The following is a 24,788-nucleotide window of genomic DNA, read 5'->3' on the forward strand; positions in this document are numbered from 1 at the left end:
AGATGATCGATTAAATCCCTTCTCACACACTGAGCAGGTGAATAGCCTCTCCACAGTGTGAATTTGCCGGTGTGTTAACAGGTGGGATGACCGAATGAATCCCTTCCCACACACGGAGCAGGTGAACGGCCTCTCCCCAGTATGAACTCACTGATGCAGAATGAGGTTGGATGACTGCTTGAACCTCTTCCCACAGTGAGTGCAGCTGAATGGTGTCTCGTCAGTGTGAACTCGCTGATGTGTCTGGAGAATGCACAATCGAGTGAATCCCTTCTTACACATGGAGCAGGTGAACGGCCTCTCCCCAGTGTGACTGCATTGATGAGTTTCCAGTTGAGACGGGTAATGGAATCCCTTCCCACAGTCCCCACATTTCCACGGATTCTCCATGGTGCGGGTGTCCTTGTGTCTCTTCAGGTTGGACAATCGGTTGAAGCCTCGTCCTCACACACAATATGTGTACGGTTTTTCCCCGCTGTGAATGGTGCGATGTTTTTTCAGGCTGTATATCTGGTTAAAGCTCTTTCTACAGTCAGTGCACTGGAACACTCTCACTCGGGTGTGTGTGTCTCGGTGCTTTTCCAGTCACACTGATATTTGAAATCTTTTCCCACAGACAAACATTTCTCCTTCCACATTCAAAGGCCGATGATATTCGGATCCTGATGAATGGAGTGACTCTGTCAGATCTTGATGTGATGTTTGGTTTGAGTTTGCGGTGTGTAAATGCTGCCCTTCTCACAGCCTGTAAAAGGAGTTTACAAAAGCCATCACTGTGAGTCCAGGATAGAAAGTGACAAGATTCTCTCCTCCTGGTTCCTGGCCAAGGGGGCTGCGCATGTGCCCTGCTGCCCCTGAGCCTCTCAAGATGGCAGCCGTTACCCCGGGCCTGTCACCGGGAGAAAGCCCAGCAGCTGCCGCCCCGCTCGGGGCAAACGCCTGGCCCGGAGGCTCTTGTTCGGGGCCTGAGGCACACCCCAGGTGTGTGTGAAGCAGATAATGTTGAGTGTTTTAATAATGGGGCCTGGGGCCGCACTCGGGGTGTGAGCAGCCCACGTCCCCCCCGGGGTTCATGAACCCGCTCCCTGAGCTCGGGGTGTGAATAGCCCGCGTCCCCCCGGGGTTCATGAACCTGCTCCCTGAGCTCGGGGTGTGAGCGGCCCGCGTCCCCCCGGGGTTCATGAACCCGCTCCCTGAGCTCGGGGTGTGACCGGCCCGTGTCCCCCCGGGGTTCATGAACCCGCTCCCTGAGCTCGGGGTGTGAGCGGCCCGCGTCCCCCCGGGGTTCATGAACCCGCTCCCTGAGCTCGGGGTGTGAGCGGCCCGCGTCCACTCGGGGTTCATGAACCCGCTCCCTGAGCTCGGGGTGTGAGCAGCCCGCGTCCCCCCGGGGTTCATGAACCCGCTCCCTGAGCTCGGGGTGTGAGCAGCCCGCGTCCCCCCGGGGTTCATGAACCCGCTCCCTGAGCTCTCACCTGATGTGTCAGCGGCTGCTGCCAAGGTCCACGCATGCTCAGCTCACCTTCTGTTGTTCAGGATTAAAGGTCAAGCCCCGCCCCTCACACACTCCGATTGGTTGGAGGACCCGCCACCCGCTCGGTCCTCCAGCCCCGCCCCTATTCCTAATGGTCTGGAGGTCCCGTCAATCACCCGGGCAGTGTGAGCTGAGCATGCGCGGACCTTGGCAGCAGCCGCTGACACATCAGGTGAGAGAGCTCAGGGAGCGGCTTAAATTATAAATCTTTACGTCAACATATGAGTGAACATTTCCAAGTCAGTCTGACTGGTTTTGCTGTCCAGGAAGAAAGACAAATGCTTATTTCTGTTAAGTTATGGCTTTTCCTGCTTTTTGTTTATAATTCAGTGACACAAATTGTGTGTATATTTGTAAATTGTAAAATAACAACAATAAATCACATTTCTGTGACATTTAAAAAAAATGAACCCCAGGGGGACGCGGGCTGCTCACACACCGAGTGCGCCCCAGGCCCCATTATTAAAACACTCAACATTATCCGCCTCCCCACAACTACCTGCCAGTTTAAGACACAAACTCCGGAACAACCAGGAAGTGCTGGGAAATCCCCAGCGAGCCATGGAGCCGGACTCTCAGGAGGCTCCACACCGCGGGTTACTCGTGTGTCATAGAAATATAGAAGATAGGAGCAGGAGTAGGCCATTCGGCCCCTCGAGCCTGCTCCGCCATTCAATGAGATCATGGCTTATCATCCAAATTCAGTACCCTGTCCCTGCCTTCTCCCCATACCCCTTGATCCCTTTAGCCTTAAGAAATACATCCAACTCTTTCTTGAATATATTTAATGAATTGGCCTCCACTGCCTTCTGTGGTAGAGAATTCCACAGGTTCACCACTCTCTGGGTGAAGAAATTCCTCCTCATCTCTGTCCTAAATGGCTCACCCCTTATCCTTAGACTGTGACCCCTGGTTCTGGGCTCCCCGCCATCGGGAACGTCCTTCCTGCATCTAGTCTGTCTAGTCCTGTTAGAATTTTATAAGTTTCAATGAGATCCCCTCTCATTCTTCTAAACTCCAGCGAATATAAGCCCAATCGACCCAATCTCTCCTCATATGTCATTCCTGCCATCCCAGGTATCAGTCTGGTGAATCTTTGCTGCACTCCCTACATGGCAAGAACATCCTTCCTCAGATGTAGAGTATGGTGCTTGAGTGGCCATAAGATGGGAATAGAGAATGGAATAAAAGTGAAAAAGGAAGATAAAAGGCAAAACAAAGTAATATCGGCAAGGAATAATGAATGTCTTGATGGCTGGGTCCTGGGATTTGAGAAAGTGGTCGGCTTCTTTTCTGTGGAAAAGTTGAAAACTGTGGACAAGGATCATGACATTATAAGGTTAGATAACATCAAGTGAAAACGAGGAGTTATTAGAGTGCCAATAGGACTGGCGTAGAACTGGTATTACTTGTTTTGTTGTAGAAGTTTCGGGTTTCTGGTTAAAAGTAGTTTACTTGAAGTTTTAATTGATTTCTGATATGGTTGTGGGACTTTGTATATTGTGGTGTTATTTAGTGTTAAAGCCTTCCTTAATGTACGAACAATCGAATGAACGAATGAACGCTCAAGTGAATGCACGCATGCGGACACAAATGATACACACGCATACACAATGGAACTTACGTTCGACCGAATGAAGGGCCCTCGCTCCCCAGGATGAAAGTGGGCATCCTCTTGGGTGAGCGTGAGGCCTGTCTGGATGGATGAGCAAACGCACGCACGCACGCAGGTAGACAAATGACACGCATGCACGCAGACATGCACAATGGAAGTTATGCTTGAGCGAACGAACGAACGAACGGAGGAATGAATGACCGAATGATTGAGCGATGCCAGTAGGACTGGCGTATACGGGTTCTTTCTTTTCTTGGTTTATTAAATCGTGGCAATTTGTAATGTAAACATTATTGATTTACCTGAAAAATGTATTATTGTATTTATATTGTTGACCATGAAGCTGTTTTGAGGCTTTATCCTTTTAATTGTAGTCAGTGAATGTAATGGATTTACTGTGTAATTGATGAGTTGTATAAGTACTGTTGTACTTGAATGTTAAAAAAAAAAACCCCGGGGGGACGCGGGCTTCACACACCCCGAGTGCGGCCCCAGGCCCGATTATAAGAGCGGTGAACATTATCCGCCTCCACCTGCGGGTTCCCGTTTCGCTCCGGCCTGAATCTCAACAAAGCGCCAAACTCCGGGACAGACAGGAAGTGAGTCAGGGAGCGTCTGTAAATGAAGCAGAAATGGAGACTGGTCAGGGAGCGTCTGTAAATGGAGAAGAAACAATGATTGGTCAGGGAGTGTGTGTAAATGGAGGAGAAATGGTGACTGGCCAGGGAGCGTCTGTAAATGAAGGAGAAATGGTGACTGGTCAGGGAGCGTCTGTAAATGGAGGAGAAATGGTGATTGGTCAGGGAATGTCTGTAAATGGAGGAGAACTGGTGACTGGTCAGGGAACGTCTGTAAATGGAGGAGAAATGGTGATTGGTGAAGGAGCATCTGTAAGTGGAGGAGAAATGGAGACTGGTCAGGGAGCATCTGTAAATGGAGGAGAAATGGTGATTGGTCAGGGAGCGTCTGTAAATGGAGGAGAAATGGAGACTGGTCAGGGAGCGTCTGTAAATGGAGGAGAAATGGTGACTGGTCAGGGAGCATCTGTAAATGGAGGAGAAATGGTGACTGGTCAGGGAGCGTCTGTAAATGGAGGAGAAATGGAGACTGGTCAAGGAGCGACTGTAAATGGAGGAGAAATGGAGACTGGTCAGGGAGAAATCATTCAGCATTTTTTGGGGGTTGGTTTGTGTGAACAAATATATCAGTGATTTTACTGAGACTCTTTCCGTGCCCCAGCTCCTGTAAATACAGGCTGGAAAGGGGCCGGACTCTCAGGAGGCTCCACACCGCTGACTGCTCGTGTGTCAGTGATCTCCCATCAGATTAATGTGCTTCTGCTGTCTGTGTGTTTAATAAAGTGCCCGAAGCCCTCACTGTAACACTCTCACATATCCCACCTGCAGTGTAATGTCCATGCTGTGTGCTTCCTGTCCAATATCCCCCTGATCCCTGGCTCTCCTGTTGCACCAACTCGGTATAATGGGACAAGAAGTGCCAGCTCAAGAGATTCCCAAATCAGGGACGGAATGAAAGGTTCAGACATGTGCAATGTTAATCTTACACAATGTGTGGGATGCTGAGCACCCGCCCAACATTTCACCACCATACCTTCTTTTAAATAGTTTCTTCAATCTCTCTTCTGAAGCCATGGTTTTGTGACAGAGTCAGGTGAGTGAAAAAACTGGGATTGGAGGAAAATACTATGGGGTTTGTTTTCAGGAGAGGGAGGAGGGAGAGTGTGTGGGACCGGGATTTACAGCTTTAGGAGTAAGAACAAACAATGTTCCACAGAAACTAAAATAGTCTCTTCTGAATTTCTATCCTGTACTTACAATGCTGCCTTTATAAACTCCTTTTACAGGCTGTTGGAAGGGGAGGATTTGTAGACAGGAAACTCAAACCAAACATCACTTCAAGATCTGACAGAGTCACTCGGTTCACAGGACCTGAATAACACTGGCCTTTGAACATAAAATGAGAAATGTTTTAACCAGTTTCACAGCCTGAAAAAACATCACACTGTTCACAGCGGGGAGAAACCGTACACGTGTTCTGTGTGTGAACGAGGCTTCAACCGATCATCCAACATAGAGAGACACAAGGACACCCGCACCACGGTGAAACCGTGGAAATGTGGGGACTGTGAGAAGGGATTCAATTACCCGTCCCAACTGGAAACTCATCGAAGCAGTCACACTGGGGAGAGGCCGTTCACCTGCTCCGTGTGTGGGAAGGGATTCACTCAGTAATCCCACCTACTGGCACACCAGCGAGTTCACAAGTGACTGCAGGGGTTGGATTCTGCTGTTGTTGCTGCTGTTAATCACATCCAGGACTGAACCATGTTTATTCTGACAGTTGGGGTTTGTTTCTGCTGATGTCAATAACCCCTATAACTGGGCTGGAGCTTAATATTCTGGCTATATGTTAAATAGATCAGCTTTGTTGTAGATTTTTCTCTTTCCCACCTGAGTGTTTAGCATCACCTGGCTGGAGCTCAGAAAGGACAATCTGGGGGAGGATCGTACGGCGGGAACAGAACTCCAGCCTGGACACAGTCCTTCAGGGCCACACTGAGAGGGGCAAACGGCACTTTGGTCTCTATCGTCTTCTCGGGTGAATTTCTCACGTGTGTTCAGGATAATTTTCTGCAACAATATGTTCTAGGACCAACAAGGGGGCAGGCCATGTTAGATTTAGGAATGAGCCAGATTTAGTGAAGAGCCTCACTGTGAGTGAACATTTATCTAACAGCGATCATAACGTGATCGAGTTCCACATTATGTTTGAAAGGGAGAAATGCAAAACAGCTACTAAGATTCTAGTGTTAGTTCAGGGCAACTTCAACAGGATGAGACAGAGACTGTCCACAGTAAACTGGGGAAATCTGTTAATGGGTAAAACAACAGATGATCAGAGGGAGATGTTCAAAAAATAATTTACGGTGATACAGAAGCAGCTTCTACCCCCGAGGGGCAAGAGCTCTACTTACCAAAAAACCCCAGCCATGGACGACTAAAGAGAGAAGGGACAACATCAAACTAAAAGAACAAGTACACAGAAATACAATAAATAGCACAAATCATGGTGATTGGGAGAAATACAAAGAACAACAAAGGGTGACAAAACAGACAGTAAGAGCTACAAAAAGGGAGTATGAAAAGAAATTTGTAAGGATTATCAAAATCAACACAATTTTTATTACAATTATCTAAGGAAAAGAGGGTCAGGAGCAATGTGGGCCCCTTGAAAACTGATAATGGTGACATTGTAAATGATAATAAAAAGGTGGACATGTTGAATAATTATTTTGTGTCAGTATTGACAGAGTGGAAGAGGATAGCAGGCCGGACATCCCAAGGAAACTAATATTGAATCAGGGACGGGGACTCACCAAAATAACAGTGATGAAGAAAATAATGTCACTAAAGAGTAACAAATCCCCAGGACCAGATGGTTTCCAAGCCAGGGTTTTAAAGGAAGTAGGTGAGAACATTGCAGATGCCCAAACTATAATCTTCCAAAGTTCCCTCGATTTGGTAACCATTTCATCAGGTTTGAAAATTGCACATGTCACTCCGCTATTTCAGAATGGTGAGAGAGGGAAACCAGGGAATTAGAGACCAGTTAGCCTAACATCTGTTGTTGGGAAATTACTAGAGTCTATAATTAAGGACAGGGTGACTGAACACCTTGAACATTTTCAGCAGATTAGAGAGAGCCAGCATGGATTTGTGAAAGGTCGGTCATGCCTGCTGAACCTGATTGAATATTTTGAAGAGGTGATTGAAGTAGACAGGGGAATGTCTATGGATGTTATTTATATGGACTTCCAGAAGACATTTAATAAAGTCCCTTATAAGAGTCTGTTAGCTAAAGTTGAAGCCCATGTAATTGGCTGAGTAGCGGGAGACAGAGAGTGGGGATAATGGGCAGGGACTCTAATTGGCAGGATGTGACTAACGCTGTCCAGCAAGGATCTGTGTTGGGGCCTCAACTATTCACCACATTTATTAATGACTTAGATGATGGGATAGAAAGCCACATATGCAAGTTGCCGATGACACAAAGATAGGTGGCATTGTAAGCAGTGTAGATGGAAGCATAAAATTAGAGAGATATTAATACATTAAGTGAATGGGTAAAACTGTGGCAAATGGATTTCAATGTCGGCAAATGTGAGGTCATCCACTTTGGACCTAAAAAGGATAGAACAGAGTACTTTCTAAATGGTGAAAAGCTAGAAACAGTGGAGGTCCAAAGAGACTTGGGGATCCAGGTACATAGATCATTAAAATGTCATGAACAGGTACAGAAAATAATCAAAAAGGCTAATGGAATGCTGGCCTTTATATCTCGAGGACTAGAATACAAGTGGGTAGAAGTTACACTACAGCTATACAAAGCCCTGGTTAGACCACACCTGGAGTACTGAGAGCAGTTCTGGGCACCACACCTTGGGAAGGATATGTTGGCCTTGGGAGGAGTGCAGCGTAGGTTTACCAGAATGATACCAGGACTTCAGGGGTTAAATTACAAGGAGAGATTAAACAAATTCGGGTTGTATTTCCTGGAATTTAGAAGGTTAAGAGCTGATTTGATTGAAGTTTTCAAGATATTAAGGGGAACTGATAGAAACTATTTCTGCTCGTTGGGGAGTCTGGGACTAGGGGGCAGAGTGTAAAAATTAGAGCCAGACCTTTCAGGAGTGAAGTTAGGAAATACTTCGACACACAAAGTGTGTTAGAAGTTTGGAACACTCTTCCACAAACAGCAGTGGATGCTCGGTCAATTGTTAATTTAAATCTGGGATTGATAGATTTGTGTTAACCAAAGGTATTAAGGACTATGGGGTAAAGGCGGGTATATGGAGTAAAATCTCATTGAATGGTGGGCAGGCTCGAGGGGCTGAATGGCCTACTCCTGTTCCTATGTTGCCAAGCTCTGGAATTTCATTCCTAAACCTTGCCGCCTCTCCACCACTCTTTCCTCCTTTAAGATACTCCTTAAAACCTACCTCTTTGACCAAGATTTTGGTTACCTGCCCTAATATCTCCTTATATGACTCACTGTCAAATTTTGTTTGAAAATGTTCCTGTGAAACAACATGGGATGTTTACTATGTTAAAGGCACTATATAAATGCAAGTTATTGTCTGTAACCACTTACACTTTGAGACCAAATCGAGGTACCATTTACACTGTGACACCAAATCCTGTGACCACTTACACTTTGATACCAAATCGAGGTAACATTTACACTGACACCAAATCGAGGTACCATTTACACTGTGGCACCAAATCGAGGTACCATTTACACTGTGGCACCAAATCGAGGTACCATTTACACTGTGGCACCAAATCCAGGGACCATTTACACTGTGGCACCAAATCGAGGTACCATTTACACTGTGACACCAAATCCAGGGACCACTTACACTGAGGCTATAAATGGGAATCAGAGAGCCTCAGTGTGGAGAATGGTCATGGTGGTGAAACCAGCTCTAGTGAGGGTGAAAGGCGGGTAATGGATGAAGATATGATGGTGGAATCAGATGGTGATTGGTGGGGCCTGGTGACAGGTTATTGTCAGAAACCCTTTTCAGGCAGGCTGATGACTGGATGTAATCTGCACAATACCTGGATCCGCCTGTTCTTGTCCAAAATCACAAAGTCTAATGTCCGTGATGTCTATTTCTGTGAGAATTGTAGAGATGTGAAAGAAGAGAGGAAATCAGGCTTGGGCCAGAAAGAAGGTTCCTTGAATGAACAATTCATGAGGCTGTTTTGTGACTCGTCTGCGTGAGGTTCAAAAACATGAAATGGAAAAGGACGCATCTAGTGACACTGGCATTGTCAATAGTGGTTTCTAACCATAATCACTATTTCCTAAGCCTAATATCCTCTCGACTACCCCCAAGCACTGACCCCAATCCTGACCACTAACCCCAATCCTAACCAATAACCACTAGCCCCAACCACTAACACCCAATCCTAACCAATAACCACTGGCCCCAACCACTAACACCCAATCCTAACCAATAACCACGAGCCCCAACCACTAACCCCAATCCTAACCAATAACCACGAGCCCCAACCACTAACCCAATCCTAATCAATAACCACTACCCCAACCACTAACACCCAATCCTAACCAATAACCACGAGCCCCAACCACTAACCCAATCCTAATCAATAACCACTACCCCAACCACTAACACCCAATCCTAACCAATAACCACGAGCCCCAACCACTAACCCAATCCTAATCAATAACCACTACCCCAACCACTAACACCCAATCCTAACCAATAACCACGAGCCCCAACCACTAACCCAATCCTAATCAATAACCACTACCCCAACCACTAACCCCAATCCTAACCAATAACCACGAGCCCCAACCACTAACCCCAATCCTAACCAATAACCATTAGCTCCAACCACTAACCCAATCCTAACCAATAACCACGAGCCCCAACCACTAACTCCAATCCTAACCAATAACCACGAGCCCCAACCACTAACCCCAATCCAAACCAATAACGACTGGCCCCAACCACTAACCCCAATCCTAACCAATAACCACTGGCCCCAACCACTAACACCCAATCCTAACCAATAACCACGAGCCCCAACCACTAACCCCAATCCTAACCAATAACCACGAGCCCCAACCACTAACCCCAATCCTAACCAATAACCACTAGCCCCAACCACTAACCCCAATACTAACCAATAACCATGAGCCCCAACCACTAACCCCAATCCTAACCAATAACCACGAGCCCCAACCACTAACCCCAATACTAACCAATAACCATGAGCCCCAACCACTAACCCCAATCCTAACCAATAACCACTGGCCCCAACCACTAACCCCAATCCTAACCAATAACCACGAGCCCCAACCACTAACCCCAATCCTAACCAATAACCACAAGCCCCAACCACTAACCCCAATCCTAACCAATAACCATAAGCCCCAACCACTAACTCCAATCCTAACCAATAACCACTGGCCCCAACCACTAACTCCAATCCTAACCAATAACCACTAGCCCCAACCACTAACCCCAATCCTAACCAATAACCGCTAACCCCAATCCTAACCAATAACCACCAGCCCCAACCACTAACCCCAATCCTAACCAATAACCGCTAACCCCAATCCTAACCAATAACCACAAGCCCCAACCACTAACCCCAATCCTAACCAATAACCACTAACCCCAATCCTAACCAATAACCACTAACCCCAACCACTAACTCCAATCCTAACCAATAACCACTAACCCCAACCACTAACCCCAATCCTAACCAATAACCATTGGCCCCAACCTCTAACCCCTAAACCTACACCTTAACCCCAGCCCCTGACCAAGGATTATTGACAGGGATCAATGGAGGAGCTAAAGAGCTGATAAAGGAAGTATTTGAAACAATTATCTCGATTAAAGAAATAGTGCCAGGTATGTTAGTAACAAGAGATTAAATCAAAGAGACCATCAAAATCAGCAATGACAATTACAAAGATCAGAACATTTCTAAGGCTGTCACATGCAGTATGTGTGGAGTTTTTTTTTAAATCGGATCCAACAGATGTTAAATGATGCAGAAAATAACAGATTTCAAATCTTATGCAAGGTAGTTCTGTAAAGGGGTGGTTCAAAGGAATTTCAGATGAGTGTAAAGTGAGACACTACAGTTCAGTCTATGACGCCCACAAGCCGTGTACACAAATGGAACAAGTTTGGGGTTTGATGTGGTAGAAGGTGAACTAGATGAGAACTAAAATAATCTAGAGTAAGAAAAGGCCCAAAAAATGGAAGAGTCAGTAACAGAACATCAATTAGTCTCCTCTTATCATGTAGAAATCAAATATTAGACACACTGTTGATTTAAAACAAAGCTGATTTATTTAATATTTGTCCAGAATATTAATCTCAAGCCCAGTTATTCTAGTTATTAACATCAGCAGAAACAAAGCCCAATTGCCAGAGTGAACATGGTTCAGTCCTGGATGTGATTAACAGCAGCAATAACAGCAGAATCCAACCTCTGCAATCGCTGGTGAACTCGCTGGTGTCTCAGCAGAGCGCATGACTGAGTGAATCCCTTCCCACACACAGAGCAGGTGAACAGCCTCTCCCCAGTGTGAACTTGCTGGTGATTAAGCAGGTTAGACTTCCAAGTGAAAACCTTCCCACAATAAGAGCAGGTGAAAGATCGCTCCTCAGTGTGAACTCGCTGGTGTCTCAGCAGAGTGCATGACTGAGTGAATCCCTTCCTACACACAGAGCAGGTGAATGGTCTCTCCTCAGTGTGAGTGCGTTGGTGGGTCAGCAGGTCGCTTGTGTTTTTAAAGCTCTTCTCACAGTCAGAACATCTAAATGGTCTCTTAACAGTGCGAACAAGTTGGTGAGTCAGAAGATGGGATGACTGAGTGAATCCCTTCCCACACACAGAGCAGGTGAACGGCCTCTCCCCAGTGTGAACTTGCTGGTGTATCTGAAGATGGTATAACTGAGTGAATCCCTTCCCACATTCAATACACGTGAACAGCCTCTTGCCAGTATGAACTCTCTGGTGTATCTGGAGCTTGGATAACTCTGCAAATCCCTTCCCACACACGGAGCAGGAGAACGGTTTCTCCCCAGTGTGAACTCGCTGGTGTCTATGGAGGCTGGATGACTGAGTGAATCCCTTCCCACATTCAATACATGTGAACGACCTCTCCCCAGTGTGAACTCGCTGGTGTATCTGGAGCTTGGATAACTCTGCGAATCCCTTCCCACACACGGAGCAGGTGAACGACCTCTCCCCGGAGTGAGTGCGCCGATGAGTTTCCAGCTTGGATGGATAATTGAATCCCTTCCCACAGTCCCCACATTTCCACTGTTTCTCCGTGGTGCGGGTGTCCTTGTGTCTCTCCAGGTTGGACGATCGGTTGAAGCCTCGTCCACACACAGAACATGTGTACGGATTCTCCCCGCTGTGAATGGTGCGATGTTTTTTCAGGTTGTGTAACTGGTTAAAGCTTTTTCCACAGTCAGTGCTCTGGAACACTCTCACTTGGGAGTGGGTGTCTCGGTGCTTTTCCAGTCACACTGATGTTTGAAATCTTTTCCCACAGACAGAACAGACAAACATTCCTCCTTCCACATTCAAAGGCCGATGATATTCAGGTCCTGATGAATGGAGTGACTGTCAGATCTTGATGTGATGTTTGGTTTGAGATTCCCCTCTGTAAATCCTCCCCTTCTAATACCCTGTAAAAGGAGTTTACAAAAGCCATCACTGGAAGTACAGGATAGAAATTCAGAACAGACAATTCTAATTTCTATGGAACATTCTTTCCTCTCTTGTTCCCCCACAGCTGTAAATCCCCGTCCCACACACTCTCCCTCCTCCCTGTGCTGAAATCCAAACCCATCGCACCATCTCCAACATTTCGTTCCTCCACTTCCAGTTTTCCCCCTCCCTCTCCTCTGGTTGGGTTCAGTTCTACACCCGCTGTGTGCAGAGTGAGAATAAAATCAATGAGTCAATGATTGTCTCTCCTGGTCACTGGGACCCGAAGCCCCGCCCACTCTCTGTTCCTGTACCAAGATGGCCGCGCATGCGCCGTGCCGCAGGTGGAACTGGTCTGTCTTCGCTCCACCAAGATGGCGGCGTGTAAATGATGAGCGGTTTTGATCGAGCAAGTAGGGAGAAACTTCACTCTGGTAAGTGGGTTGGTAACCAAAGGTCACAGATTTAAAATAGTTGCTAAAAGAACTAGAGGGAAATGAGGAGAATTTTTTACACACAGAGGGTTGCAAGATCTGGAACGCACCATCTGAAAGGATGCTGGAATCAGGTTCCACAGGAACTTTCAAACAGTAATTGGACATGTACTTGAAGAGGACTAGTTTGCAGAGTTCTAGGGTAAAGCTGGGGTTTGGGACTAAATTGGACAGCTCTTTCAAAGAGCCGGCACAGACACGATGGGCCGAATCACTTCCTTCTGTGCTGTTAGATTCGATGATCAGTGTGAAGACGCTGGTGACTCTTAAGGTTCTTCGAGCTTTTAAAGCTCTTCCCACAGTCAGAACATTTAAAGGGTCTCTCATCAGTGTGAGCTCGCTGGTGTTGCTTCAGATACTGGGGGCTTTTAAAGCTCTTCCCACAGTCAGAACATTGAAAGGGTCTCTCCCCAGTGTGAACAAGCTGGTGTCCCTTCAGTTCCTGGGGGCTTTTAAAGCTCTTCCCACAGTCAGAACATTTAAATGGTCTCTCCCCAGTGTGAACTCGCTGGTGTACCTTCAGTTCCTGGGGGCATTTAAAGCTCTTCCCACACTCAGAACATTTAAATGGTCTCTCGTTAGTGTGAACAAGTTGGTGTTGCTTCAGACCCCAGGGGCTTTTAAAGCTGTTCCCACAGTCAGAACACTGAAATGGTCTCTCCCCAGTGTGAACAAGCAGGTGTCCCTTCAGTTCCCCGGGGCTTTTAAAGCTCTTCCCACAGTCAGGACACTGAAATGGTCTCTCATCAATGTGAACAAGCTGGTGTTCCTTCAGTTTCCCGGGGCTTTTAAAGCTCTTCCCACAGTCAGAACATTGAAATGGTCTCTCATCAGTGTGAACAAGCTGATGTACCTTCAGTTCCCCGGGGCTTTTAAAGCTCTTCCCACAGTTAGAACACTGAAATGGTCTTTCCCCAGTGTGAACAAGCTGGTGTTGCTTCAGATGCCCAGGGCTTTTAAAGCTCTTCCCACAGTCAGAACATTGAAATGGTCTCTCCCCAGTGTGAACAAGCTGGTGTCCCTTCAGATCCTGGGGGCTTTTAAAGCTCTTCCCACAGTCAGAACATTGAAATGGTCTCTCATCAGTGTGAACAAGCTGGTGTTCCTTCAGTTCCCCGGGGCTTTTAAAGCTCTTCCCACAGTCAGAACACTGAAATGGTCTCTCATCAGTGTGAGCTCGCTGGTGTCGCTTCAGATGCCCGGGGCTTTTAAAGCACTTCTCACAGTCAGAACACTGAAATGGTCTCTCATCAGTGTGAACTCGCTGGTGTCCCTTCAGTTCCTGGGTGCTTTTAAAGCTCTTCCCACAGTTAGGACACTGAAATGGTCTCTCGTCAGTGTGAACAAGCTGGTGTCGCTTCAGTTCCCCAGAGATTTTAAAGCTCTTCCCACAGTCAGAACACTGAAATGGTCTCTCATCAGTGTGAACTCGCTGGTGTTCCTTCAGATCCCTGGCACTTTTAAAGCTCTTCCCACAGTTAGGACACTGAAATGGTCTCTCGTCATTGTGAACAAGCTGGTGTCCCTTCAGATCCCTGGTGCTTTTAAAGCTCTTCCCACACTCAGAACATTGAAACGGCCTCTCATCAGTGTGAGCTCGCTGGTGATGCTTCAGCTCCCCGGAGCTTTTAAAGCTCTTCCCACAGTCAGAACACTGAAATGGTCTCTCGTCAGTGTGAACTCGCTGGTGTGTTTGCAGGTGGGATGAACAAACAAATCCCTTTCCACACATGGAGCAGGTGAACGGACTGTCCCTGGTGTGACTGCGTCGTTGAACTTCTATTGCAGATAGGGAACTGACTCCCTTCCCACCGTTCCCACCTTTACCCGGTTTCTCCCCGGTGTGACGGTGCATGTGTCTTGCCAGGTCAGGCAATCGGCTGAATCCGCGTCCACACACCGAACACGTGTGCGGTTTGTCATCGCTGCGATCGCTGCTTTCTCCTTCCATGTGCAAAGGCCGATGATATTCAGGTCCTGATGAATCGAGCGACTCTGTCAGATCTTGACGTGATGTTTGGTCTGAGCTTCCCGCCTGTAACTGCTCCACTTCTATAACCCTGTAAATTGTGATCAGAAAAGGATCAGAGACAAACTGTTGTTTAATTTTCCCCTTTCCGAACCTAGGGGCAGTGAAGCTGATTTTCAGGCCCCAGCTGCTGCACAGGTTGGTTGAAAGGATCAGCAGTAATGGCGGCTGTAATACCCACAAGCCCCGGCGCTCCAGAAAGCGCTCTGTTGACGCTGAGTCCCGGGCACGCGCCTCATGGCCCTCGCGCTCTCTCTCCTGCTCCACAATCGCCCGTCCCAATTGGTCCGCAACGCGCATGCTCAGTGCACAAAACCCCGCGGTTGGAACATCGGGCGCGCATGTGGAGCCACAATATCTGGTACGTGTGCGCGGCTCAGGTGGGGGCGAGTCGATGTTTCGCCTCAGACACCAGGGAGGTGCGCATGCGCAGGACGACCCAACATTCTTCCTGTCAGCAATCACTCCCTTGTTTCTTTAATAAAAGCAGAAAATGCCGGAAATACTCAGCAGGTCAGGCAGCATCTGCGGAGACAGAAACAGAGTTAACGTTTCAGGTCGATGACCTTTCGTCAGAACTGCTTGTTCTTTAGTGTCAGCTGTGACTCAGTTGGTAGCACTCTCGCCTCTGAGTCAGAAAGTTGTGGGTTCTAGTCCCACTCCAGAGACTTGAGCACAAAAATCTAGGCTGACACTCCAGTGCAGTGCTGAGGGAGTGCTGCACTGTCGGAGGTGCCGTCTATCGGATGAGACGTTAAACTGAGGCCCTGTCTGCTCTCTCAGGTGGATGTAAAAGATCCCACGGCATTATTTCAAGAAAGAAAGACTTGCATTTATATAGTGCTTTCATGACCAGCAGATGTCTTGAAGTGCTTTACAGCCAATGAAATACTACAATGAAGTAGTCACTGTTGTAATGTAGGAAAGAGCAGGGCAGTTATCCCCAGTCTCCGAGCCAATGTTTATCTCTCAATCTACATAAAAAGATAGATTATCTGGTCATTATCACATTGCTGTTTGTGGGAGCTTGCTGTGCGCTAATTGACTGCCGTGTTTCTTACATTACAACAGTGACTACACTTCAAAAGTACTTCATTGGCTGTAATGCGCTTTGGGTCGTCCGGTGGTTGTAAAGTCCGCGCCTCAATAATACACGGACTTCGGGAGAACAGTTTAACAGGTACTTTACTGAACAGGACGGCAACGTCAGACTGAAATACAGAAGCCTGCTAGGGCCTTTTATACAGGGGTGGTCACTGCTGGTACTGCAGTCTAAAACCAGTTCTTCCCTTAAAGGTACATACACAACAAATCCTCCCCTTTTAGATAAACAGTACATAACATTCATTTAACAACTAAATAATAACTAATTACAATTTTCTGGATACTATATACAGCAACTGAAATAATCATTTATAAGTTCAGTCTTTGAGGAGGCTTCCTGATCCTGACTGGATAGCGCCTTTCTCGAGTATCCTGTTCTTGCGGCGGAGTTGATTCTGGTTCATTGTCATTGGTTGGTTCGTCAGCTTCCAATACCACTGCTTCTGAGGTAGACGCAATCTGTACTTCGGGTTCATCACCAGGTGCACTTTCTCGTGGTATGGATTTGGCTTGTTCCTGTGACTCCAGAATCTGGTCAGCATGGCGTCTCACGATGCTCTCTCCAACGTCCACTGTGTACATTAGTGGTCCCTGCTGTGTGCATATCATTCCTGGTTGCCATTTTTCTGTTCGGTCGTCGCGGGCCAAGACTGGTTGCCCTATCTTGAAGCTCCTGGTTGGCTTCTCATTTATGTGCTGGAATTGCTTATCCTCAACATCTCGTCTTATGTTTGGTTTGAGCAAATCCAGGCGGCATCTTAGCCTTCGGTTGAGGAACAGTACGGCTGGAGCTTGGTTGGTGACTGCATGTGTCGCATTCCAGTAAGCAAACAAGAAATTATCCACCTTGTGTTGTAGTGGTATGTCATCATTATACATTGCCTTTATGGCCTTTTTAAAGGTCTGAACAAACCTCTCAGCCAATCCATTTGTGGCTGGATGATATGGGGCAGATGTGTAATGTTTCGCCCCATTATTCCTCAGAAACCTCCGGAAATCCTCAGACACAAACTGTGGCCCATTGTCGGAGCAAATCTGTTCTGGCAAGCCATTCCTGGCGAAGATGGTCCTTAGGACTGCAATAGTTTTCTCCGTGATGGTGGAGGACATTTTAATGACCTCTGGCCATTTCGAATGGGCGTCCACAGCGATTAGAAACATTGAGTCCATAAATGGACCAGCAAAATCAATGTGTACCCATTGCCATGGAGATGAGAGCCACTCCCATGGATGTAGCGGGGCCTGTGGTGGAGCGTTTTGGACCTTCTGGCATCCTGTGCATCTCTTGGTCATATCCTCAATTTCTTTATCGATTCCCAGCCACCACACAAACGCCCTGGCTAGGCTCTTCATTTTTACCCCTCCCAGATGACCCTCATGAAGCTCATTGAGCACTCTATCTCTCAACTTAGGTGGAATTACCACTCGGGATCCACACATCAAGGTTCCCCGGCACACTGACAGCTGTTCTCTCCTTGGCGAGAATGCTGGCAACAGTGAGTCGCCATATGCTGGCCATCCCTTCACCGTCAAATCATAGACCCGAGAGAGTGTCGGGTCATTTTGGGTTTCCTTCTCTATACTTGAGTTTGTAACAGGCAAACATTCGACTATGGTCGCATGGAATATCTCAACAGGGTCCACTGCAGGTGCTTCTTCTACCGTAGGCAATGGCAGGCGCGACAGCCCATCAGCGTTTCCATGCTGTTTCGTACCCTTGTACTCTATGTCGTACTGATGTGTCCCTAGAAAAAGTGACCATCTTTGCAGCCGTTGCGCCGTCATCACCGGAACGCCCTTCTTTGGGTTAAAAATGGCGACCAGGGGCTGATGATCAGTCAGTAGGGTGAATTTCTGCCCGTGCAGATAGTGATTGAACTTCTTCACCCCCCACACCAGGCTGAGGGCCTCCCTGTCAATCTGGGCATAGTTACGCTCGGCTGAAGTTAGCGAGCGCGACGCAAAGGCTATTGGCCTCTCTGAACCGTCAAGGAATTTGTGTGACAGCACCGCTCCAATGCCGTAGGGTGACGCATCACATGCCAACCGAATCGGTAGTGTTGGGTTGTAGTGGGCCAATACTTCTTTTGAAGTGATTAGGCATTTACATTCCTGAAAGGCATGCTTACACTCATCACTCCATTTCCATGTTACTCCAGTTTGCAGCAGGGCGTTCAGTGGGTGCAGAATTGTAGATAAATTCGGCAAGAACTTATGGTAGTAACTCACCAACCCGAGGAACGACCTCAGTTGCGACACATTTTCCGGTGCTGGAGCCTTGACTACAGCCTCAATCTTGTCCGGCGACTTATGCAACCCTTCCTCATCAATCATGTGGCCACAATACGAGATTTGTCTCCTGAAGAACTCACATTTGGGGTGGTTGGCTCGTAGCCCATATTCCTGTAATCTCGTGAGCACCTGCTCCAGGTTGGCAAGGTGTTCACTGTCATTTTCGCCCGTAACCAGGATGTCGTCCAAATAACACTGGGTCCCCGGGATCCCTTGCAGGACTTGTTCCATCGCCCTCTGCCAAATAGCCGGGGCTGATGCTACCCCGAATACCAGTCGATTGTACTGGTAAAGGCCTTTGTGAGTGTTTATCGTGAGGTACTTTCTAGATGCTTCTTCCACCTCCATTTGTAGATACGCTTGGGCCAGTTCAATTTTTGTAAAACGTTTCCCTCCAGATAGTGAGGCGAAAATATCTTCTATCCGCGGAAGTGGATACTGTATTGTGTGCAGGACTGGATTCACAGTCACCTTGAAGTCCCCACAGATGCGAACCTTCTTTGGCTCCCCAGGCGAGCTGCTCAATGCTTTCTTCATTACAGGAACGATGGGTGTGGCCCACTCGCTCCAGTCCACTTTTGACAGCACACCCGAATGCTCCAGACTCTCCAGTTCAGCTTCAATGGCTGGGCAGATCGCGTATGGCACCGGTCTGGCCTTAAAAAATTTTGGGTTTGCGTTATCTTCAATCTTTATGGTTGCCGTTACTCCTTTTAGAGTCCCAAGTCCTTGTTGGAACACCTCTTCCGTGTCAGATAGAATTTGTGACAGACGTCCAGGTGCGACGTCATCATCCTTTTTGTCAGTCACAGTTAGCGCCTGAATGGAATGCCAATCCAATTGTATTTTCCGGATCCATTCACATCCCAATAATGGTGGTCCTCCGTCTCGTAGTATATACATATATAGTTTCTGTGTTTCCTTGCCGTTATATTTAACTGGCACCCTTATTTTTCCTCTGGGGTAGACCTTTTGCCCCGTGTATGTCTTCAATACAATGGACGTGTCCTTTAAGGGTATGTGTGAGAATAGCTGCTCATAGTCTCGTCGATTCATGACAGTTAGGGCTGATCCTGTGTCCAATTCCATCTTTACTGGGGACCCTGCTATCATGAGGGTGACCCAAATGGTTCGGTGATCCTCCTTTGCGATCATGTTGTGTAACTTTAGACAACTTAGTGTCCTGCTCCCGGAGTCCTTATCACTCTCCTGATCTTCCAAACTACTGTCTGTCAGTTTCTTTACTTTCCTGTACTGTTCCTTAGTAGTTCTTGTCGTGTTGGTTTTCTTTCCCGACCTGCAGACTCTTGCTATATGTCCCATTTTTCCGCATTGCCTGCATACTTTGTCCTTAAACCAGCAGTCCTTCTGATCATGGGTTGTTCTGCCGCAGCGAAAGCACTTTTCTGCTCCATACGCCATTTCGTTAGCGCTGTATTCTTGTGGTTTCTGTTGTATTTCCGCAGCTCCCCGTGCTGCTGCTTCGTAGGATACTGCCACGCTGAAAGCCTGTTCTAGCGTCAGGTCCTTTTTCGAAAGTAGTCGTCTCTGGGTTCCTTCACTCTGGAGCCCGCAGACAAACTTATCCCGTAAGGTGTCTGCCAGTCCTGCTCCGAACTGGCAGTGCTTCGATAACTTGCGTAATTCCGTAAGATAGTCAGCATTGCTCTCATCTTTGTGCTGGTTTCTTTTATGGAACTTGAATCTTTCTGCTATCAGCAGCGGTGTAGGGTTTAGGTGTTCCTGTAAGATATTAACAATCTCCTCAAAACTTTTCTCCATTGGTTTAGCTGGGGTAATTAAATTCCGCAATAGGCCGTACGTACTCGCGCCCATCAAATTCAATAATACCGACACCCTCTTTCCATCGGCCACCTCATTTGCCTTGCAGTACACTTCAATTCTTTCCACATACGTGGTCCAGTCTTCTACCTCGTTGTCGAAAGCAGTGATACTGCCACTTTTTGGCATCTTGGGTGATTTAAAATGGCGCCTCCCGCGCTTTTTCTTCTTCCTCAATGGAATAAAATGGCACCTCCCGCGCTTTTCCTTCTTCCCCAATGGGATAAAATGGCGCCTCCCATGCTTTTCCTTCATCCCCTTGCTGCTACACTGCTCCTAGCGTTCTACAGGGTAATGGCGGCGACCCGCGGCTTCGGCACGTCTCGCTTTCCTTCCCCCCGTTTATTTTCTCTCCGCTGCCCGGTTCTTGAGCACCGACCGCGCCCTGTGCGCTCCACCCTCTCTCTCTTGTTTTCTTTTCCCGGCGACGTTGCGCGGCCCATTTTGTAGAGCCGCTCGATCGAGCTTGAGCCCGCCGCAGTCCAGAAGGGTCAGCGCACTACCTGCTACCAGCACGATTTGCTGGAACACCTTAACTGGGGAGCCAAGCACAGCTCTCCACAGCCTCTCCCGCAATTCTCCGAACAGTGATGAATCCTTTGGGCGGTTGCCCGCGGTCGACGCCCGTTGCTCAGACTACGACCTCCAAGAAACCTCCTCTCAGGGTGAGATCCCCGTGAGATGATGCAACACTGCAGGTGAGTTCGAACTTACTCGTCGCCACTGTAAAGTCCGCGCCTCAATAATACACGGATTTCGGGAGAACAGTTTAACAGGTACTTTACTGAACAGGAGGGCAACGCCAGACTGAAATACAGAAGCCTGCTAGGGCCTTTTATACAGGGGTGGTCACTGCCGGTACTGCAGTCTAAAACCAGTTCTTCCCTTAAAGGTACAGACACAACAGTGGTGGTGAAAGGCGCTATATAAATGGAAGTCTTTCTTTCTTCACTGGTCTCACCAGCGACCTCTTCTAGCTGATGGTTGATTGACATTACAAGAGGGTTTGAGTACAGGACTAAAGAAGTCTTACTCCAATTATATAGGGCCTTGGTGAGACCACACCTGGAGTGCTGTCTACAATTTTGGTCTCCTTACCTAAGGAAGGATATACTTACCATAGAGGGAGTGCAACAAAGGTTCAACAAGATCAATTCCTGGGATGGCGGGACTGTCAGGTGGTAGAGAGAAAACAGGGAATTACAGACCGGTAAGCCTGACATCGGTAGTGGGGAAAATGCTAGAGTCCATTATAAAAGGTGTAATAGCAGAACACTTGGAAAACAGTGACAGGATCGGACAAAGTCAATGTGGATTTACAAAAGGTAAATCGTGCTTGACTAATCTACTGGAATTTTTTGAGGATGTAACTGGTAGAATAGATAAGGGAGAACCAGCGGATGTGGTGTATTTGGACTTTCAGAAGGCTTTTGATAAGGTCCCGCATAAGAGATTAGCATGTAAAGTTAAGGCACATGGCATTGGGGGCAAGGTACTGACTTGGATAGAGAACTGGTTGGCAGACAGGAAGCAAAGAGTTGGAATAAACGGGTCTTTTTCCGAGTGGCAGACAGTGACTACTGGGGTACCGCAGGGATCGGTCCTAGGACCCCAGCTATTCACAATATATATAAATGATCTAGACGAGGGAACCAGGTGTAATATCTCTAAGTTTGCAGATGACACAAAGTTGGGTGCTGTGAGGGGGATGCCAAGAAACTCCAGGATGATTTGGACAGGTTGGGTGATTGGGAGATGCATGGCAGATACAGTATAATGTGGATAAATGTGACGTTATCCACTTTGGTGGCAAAAACAGGAAGGCAGATTATTATCTGAACGGCAATAGATTGGGAGAAGGGAAAGTGCAATGAGACCTGGGTGTCCTTGTGCACCAGTCGCTGAAGGTAAGCAGGCAGGTGCAGCAGGCGGTTAAGAAGGCAAATGGTATGTTGGCCTTCGTAGCGAGAGGGTTTGAGTACAGGAACAAGGACATCTTGCTGCAGTTGTACAGGGCCTTGGTGAGACCACACCTTGAGTATTGTATGCAGTTTTGGTCACCTTATCTGAGGAAGGATGTTCTTGCCATGGAGGGGATGCAGCGAAGATTCACCAGACTGATACCTGGGATGGCAGGAATGACGTATGAGGAGAGATTGGGTCGATTGGGCTTATACTCGCTGGAGTTTAGAAGAATGAGAGGGGATCTCATTGAAACTTATAAAATTCTAACAGGACTAGACAGACTAGATGCAGGAAGGATGTTCCCGATGGCGGGGGAGTCCAGAACCAGGAGTCACAGTCTAAGGATAAGGGGTAAGCCATTTAGGGCAGAGATGAGGAGGAATTTCTTCACCCAGAGAGTGGTGAACCTGTGGAATTCTCTACCACAGAAGGCAGCTGAGGCCAATTCATTAAATATATTCCAGAAGGAGTTGGATATATTTCTTAAGGCTAAAGGGATCAAGAGATATGGGGAGAAGGCAAGGGACAGGGTACTGAGTTTGGATGATCAGCCATGATCTCATTGAATGGTGGAGCAGGCTCGAGGGGCCGAATGGCCTACTGCTGCTCCTATCTTCTATGTTTACATTATAACAGTGACTACACTTCATTGACTGTAAAGCAGTTTGGGACATCTGTTGGTGGTGAAAGGCGCTATAGAAATGCAAGTCTTTCTTTCTTCACTGGTCTCACCAGCTCCCTCTTCTGGCTCATGGTTGATTGACAGACGATAGTCCGCGCATGCGCACGCGGAGCGGCGGTTTGGGCCGAGTGCGGCGGTTTGGGCCGAGTCCGGCACAGCGACCCCTCCCGGTCACCAAGGGTAATAACTCCGCATGCCCAAAGACCAACCTCCCGCCCCCACACGGAGCTGCGCCTGCGCACTGGGATGCTGTCGGACGGAGTCGGCGCGGGGCATTCGGGGAAAAGCCTTGGTGTTGGTTACAGAGTCGCGATCGGTGACGCAAAGTGAGTTTTCTCCGCTCCGATTGGGTGGAGAATCGCGCGGGGTGGGGGGGAGGGGTGGATCGGGAGAGAATAAAGAGAAATAGAAAAACCTGAGAGCCCGCGAGGCCCCGGACCGAACGGCGTCAGTTGGACTGAGCACGTGATCTCCTCGGGTACACGTGATCCGGGCCCACGGCCTGATTGACGGGAGCTTTCGACCAATAGGGAGCGCGCGGGGCGGGGCTGGCGGAGCGAGCCGGCGGCGGGTCCTCCAACCAATCGGGAAGCCCGAGGGGCGGGAGTAGCGCCGGCTGATTGTCTGATCCGCAGGCCAGCGAGTTTCTCCAGTCCCTTGTTCAGGGCCTGGGGCCAGGGGAGGCTGTGGGCCTTTATTCCCCTTATTGGACACAAGGCTCTTTGTCTCACAACACACTGGCTCAGGTTTTAATAGAGACTTTTTAAATTCATCAAAAAAAGCAGATAAACCTCGTGCTTCTGTGGCACAAACTTTCTAATATTTTATAGAATCATAGAATGGTTACAGCACAGAAGGAGGCCAATCGGCCCATCGAGCCCGTGCCGGCTCGCTGCAAGATCACTTCAGCGAGTCCCACTCCCCGCCCTTTCCCCGTAACCCTGTAATTCTTTTTCCTTCAGGTACTCATCCAATTCCCTTTTGAAAGCCGTGATTGAATCTGCCTCCACCACCCTTTCAGGCAGTGCATTCCAGATCCTAACCACTCGCTGCATAAAAAAGTTTTTCCTCATGTCGCCTTTGGTTCTTCTGTCAATCACCTTAAATCTGTGTCCTCTGGTTCTCGACCCTTCCGCCAATGGGAACAGTTTCTATTATAAAAGATGTAATAGCAGAGCACTTGGAAAACAGTGACAGGATTGGACAAAGTAAACATGAATTTACAAAAGGTAAATCGTGCTTGACTACTGGAATTTGTTGAGGATGTAAGTGGTACAATAGCTAAGGGAGAACCAGTGGATGTGGTGTATTTGGACTTTCAGAAGGCTTTCGATAAGGTCCCGCATAAGAGATTAGCGTGCAAAGTTAAGGCACATGGGATTGGGGGCAAGGTACTGACTTGGATAGAGAACTGGTTGGCAGACAGGAAGCAAAGAGTTGGACTAAACGGGTCTTTTTCCAAGTGGCAGGCAGTGACTAGTGGGGTACTGCAGGGATCGGTGCTAGGACCCCAGCTATTCACAATATATATTAATGATCTAGACGAGGGAACTAGATGTAATATTTCCAAGTTTGCAGACGACACAAAGCTGGGTGGGCATGTGTGCTGTGAGGAGGATGCCGAGAAACTCCAGTATGATTTGGACAGGTTGGGTGATTGGGCAGATGCAGTATGATGTGGATAAATGCGAGGTTATCCACTTTGGTGGTAAAAAACAGGAAGGCAGATTACTATCTGAACGGCAATAGATTGGGAAAAGGGGAAGTGCAACGAGGCCTGGGTGTCCTTGTGCACCAGTCGCTGAAGGTAAGCATGCAGGTGCAGCAGGCGGTTAAGAAGGCAAATGGTATGTTGGCCTTCGTAGTGAAAGTGTTCAAGTACAGGAACAAGGATGTCTTGCTGCAGTTGTACAGGGCCTTGGTGAGACCACACCT

The 24,788-nt window shown here is 47.8% G+C and overlaps 1 protein-coding gene across 1 annotated transcript; it reads right to left on the reverse strand.

The window, feature by feature from the left end:
- Positions 1-11,053: 11,053 nt before the first annotated feature.
- On the reverse strand, positions 11,054-22,924 carry LOC147119318 (uncharacterized). The gene is made up of 2 exons (XM_085984071.1): positions 22,904-22,924; positions 11,054-12,247 (listed from the first exon to the last, which is right to left on the reverse strand). Exons 1-2 carry the CDS (start codon positions 22,922-22,924, stop codon positions 11,165-11,167), a joined length of 1,104 nt encoding a protein of 367 aa, XP_085840197.1. The 3' UTR covers positions 11,054-11,164.
- Between the last annotated feature and the right edge of the window lie 1,864 nt (positions 22,925-24,788).

Source organism: Somniosus microcephalus, chromosome 4, assembly GCF_052327205.1.
Source record: "Somniosus microcephalus isolate GS21.2 chromosome 4, FLI_Smic_1.0, whole genome shotgun sequence".
In the NCBI taxonomy this organism is placed as follows: Eukaryota; Metazoa; Chordata; class Chondrichthyes; order Squaliformes; family Somniosidae; genus Somniosus; species Somniosus microcephalus.

What these genes read in the sequence shown, in the direction of transcription:
- LOC147119318 (XM_085984071.1), bottom strand. Translation starts at nt 22,924, where the DNA reads ATGAGCCAGAAGAGGGAGCTG. An exon ending in TGAGCCAGAAGAGGGAGCTG is followed by an intron (nt 12,248 to 22,903) that starts GTGAGACCAGTG and finishes TGACTGGAAAAG; the next exon opens with CACCGAGACACCCACTCCCA.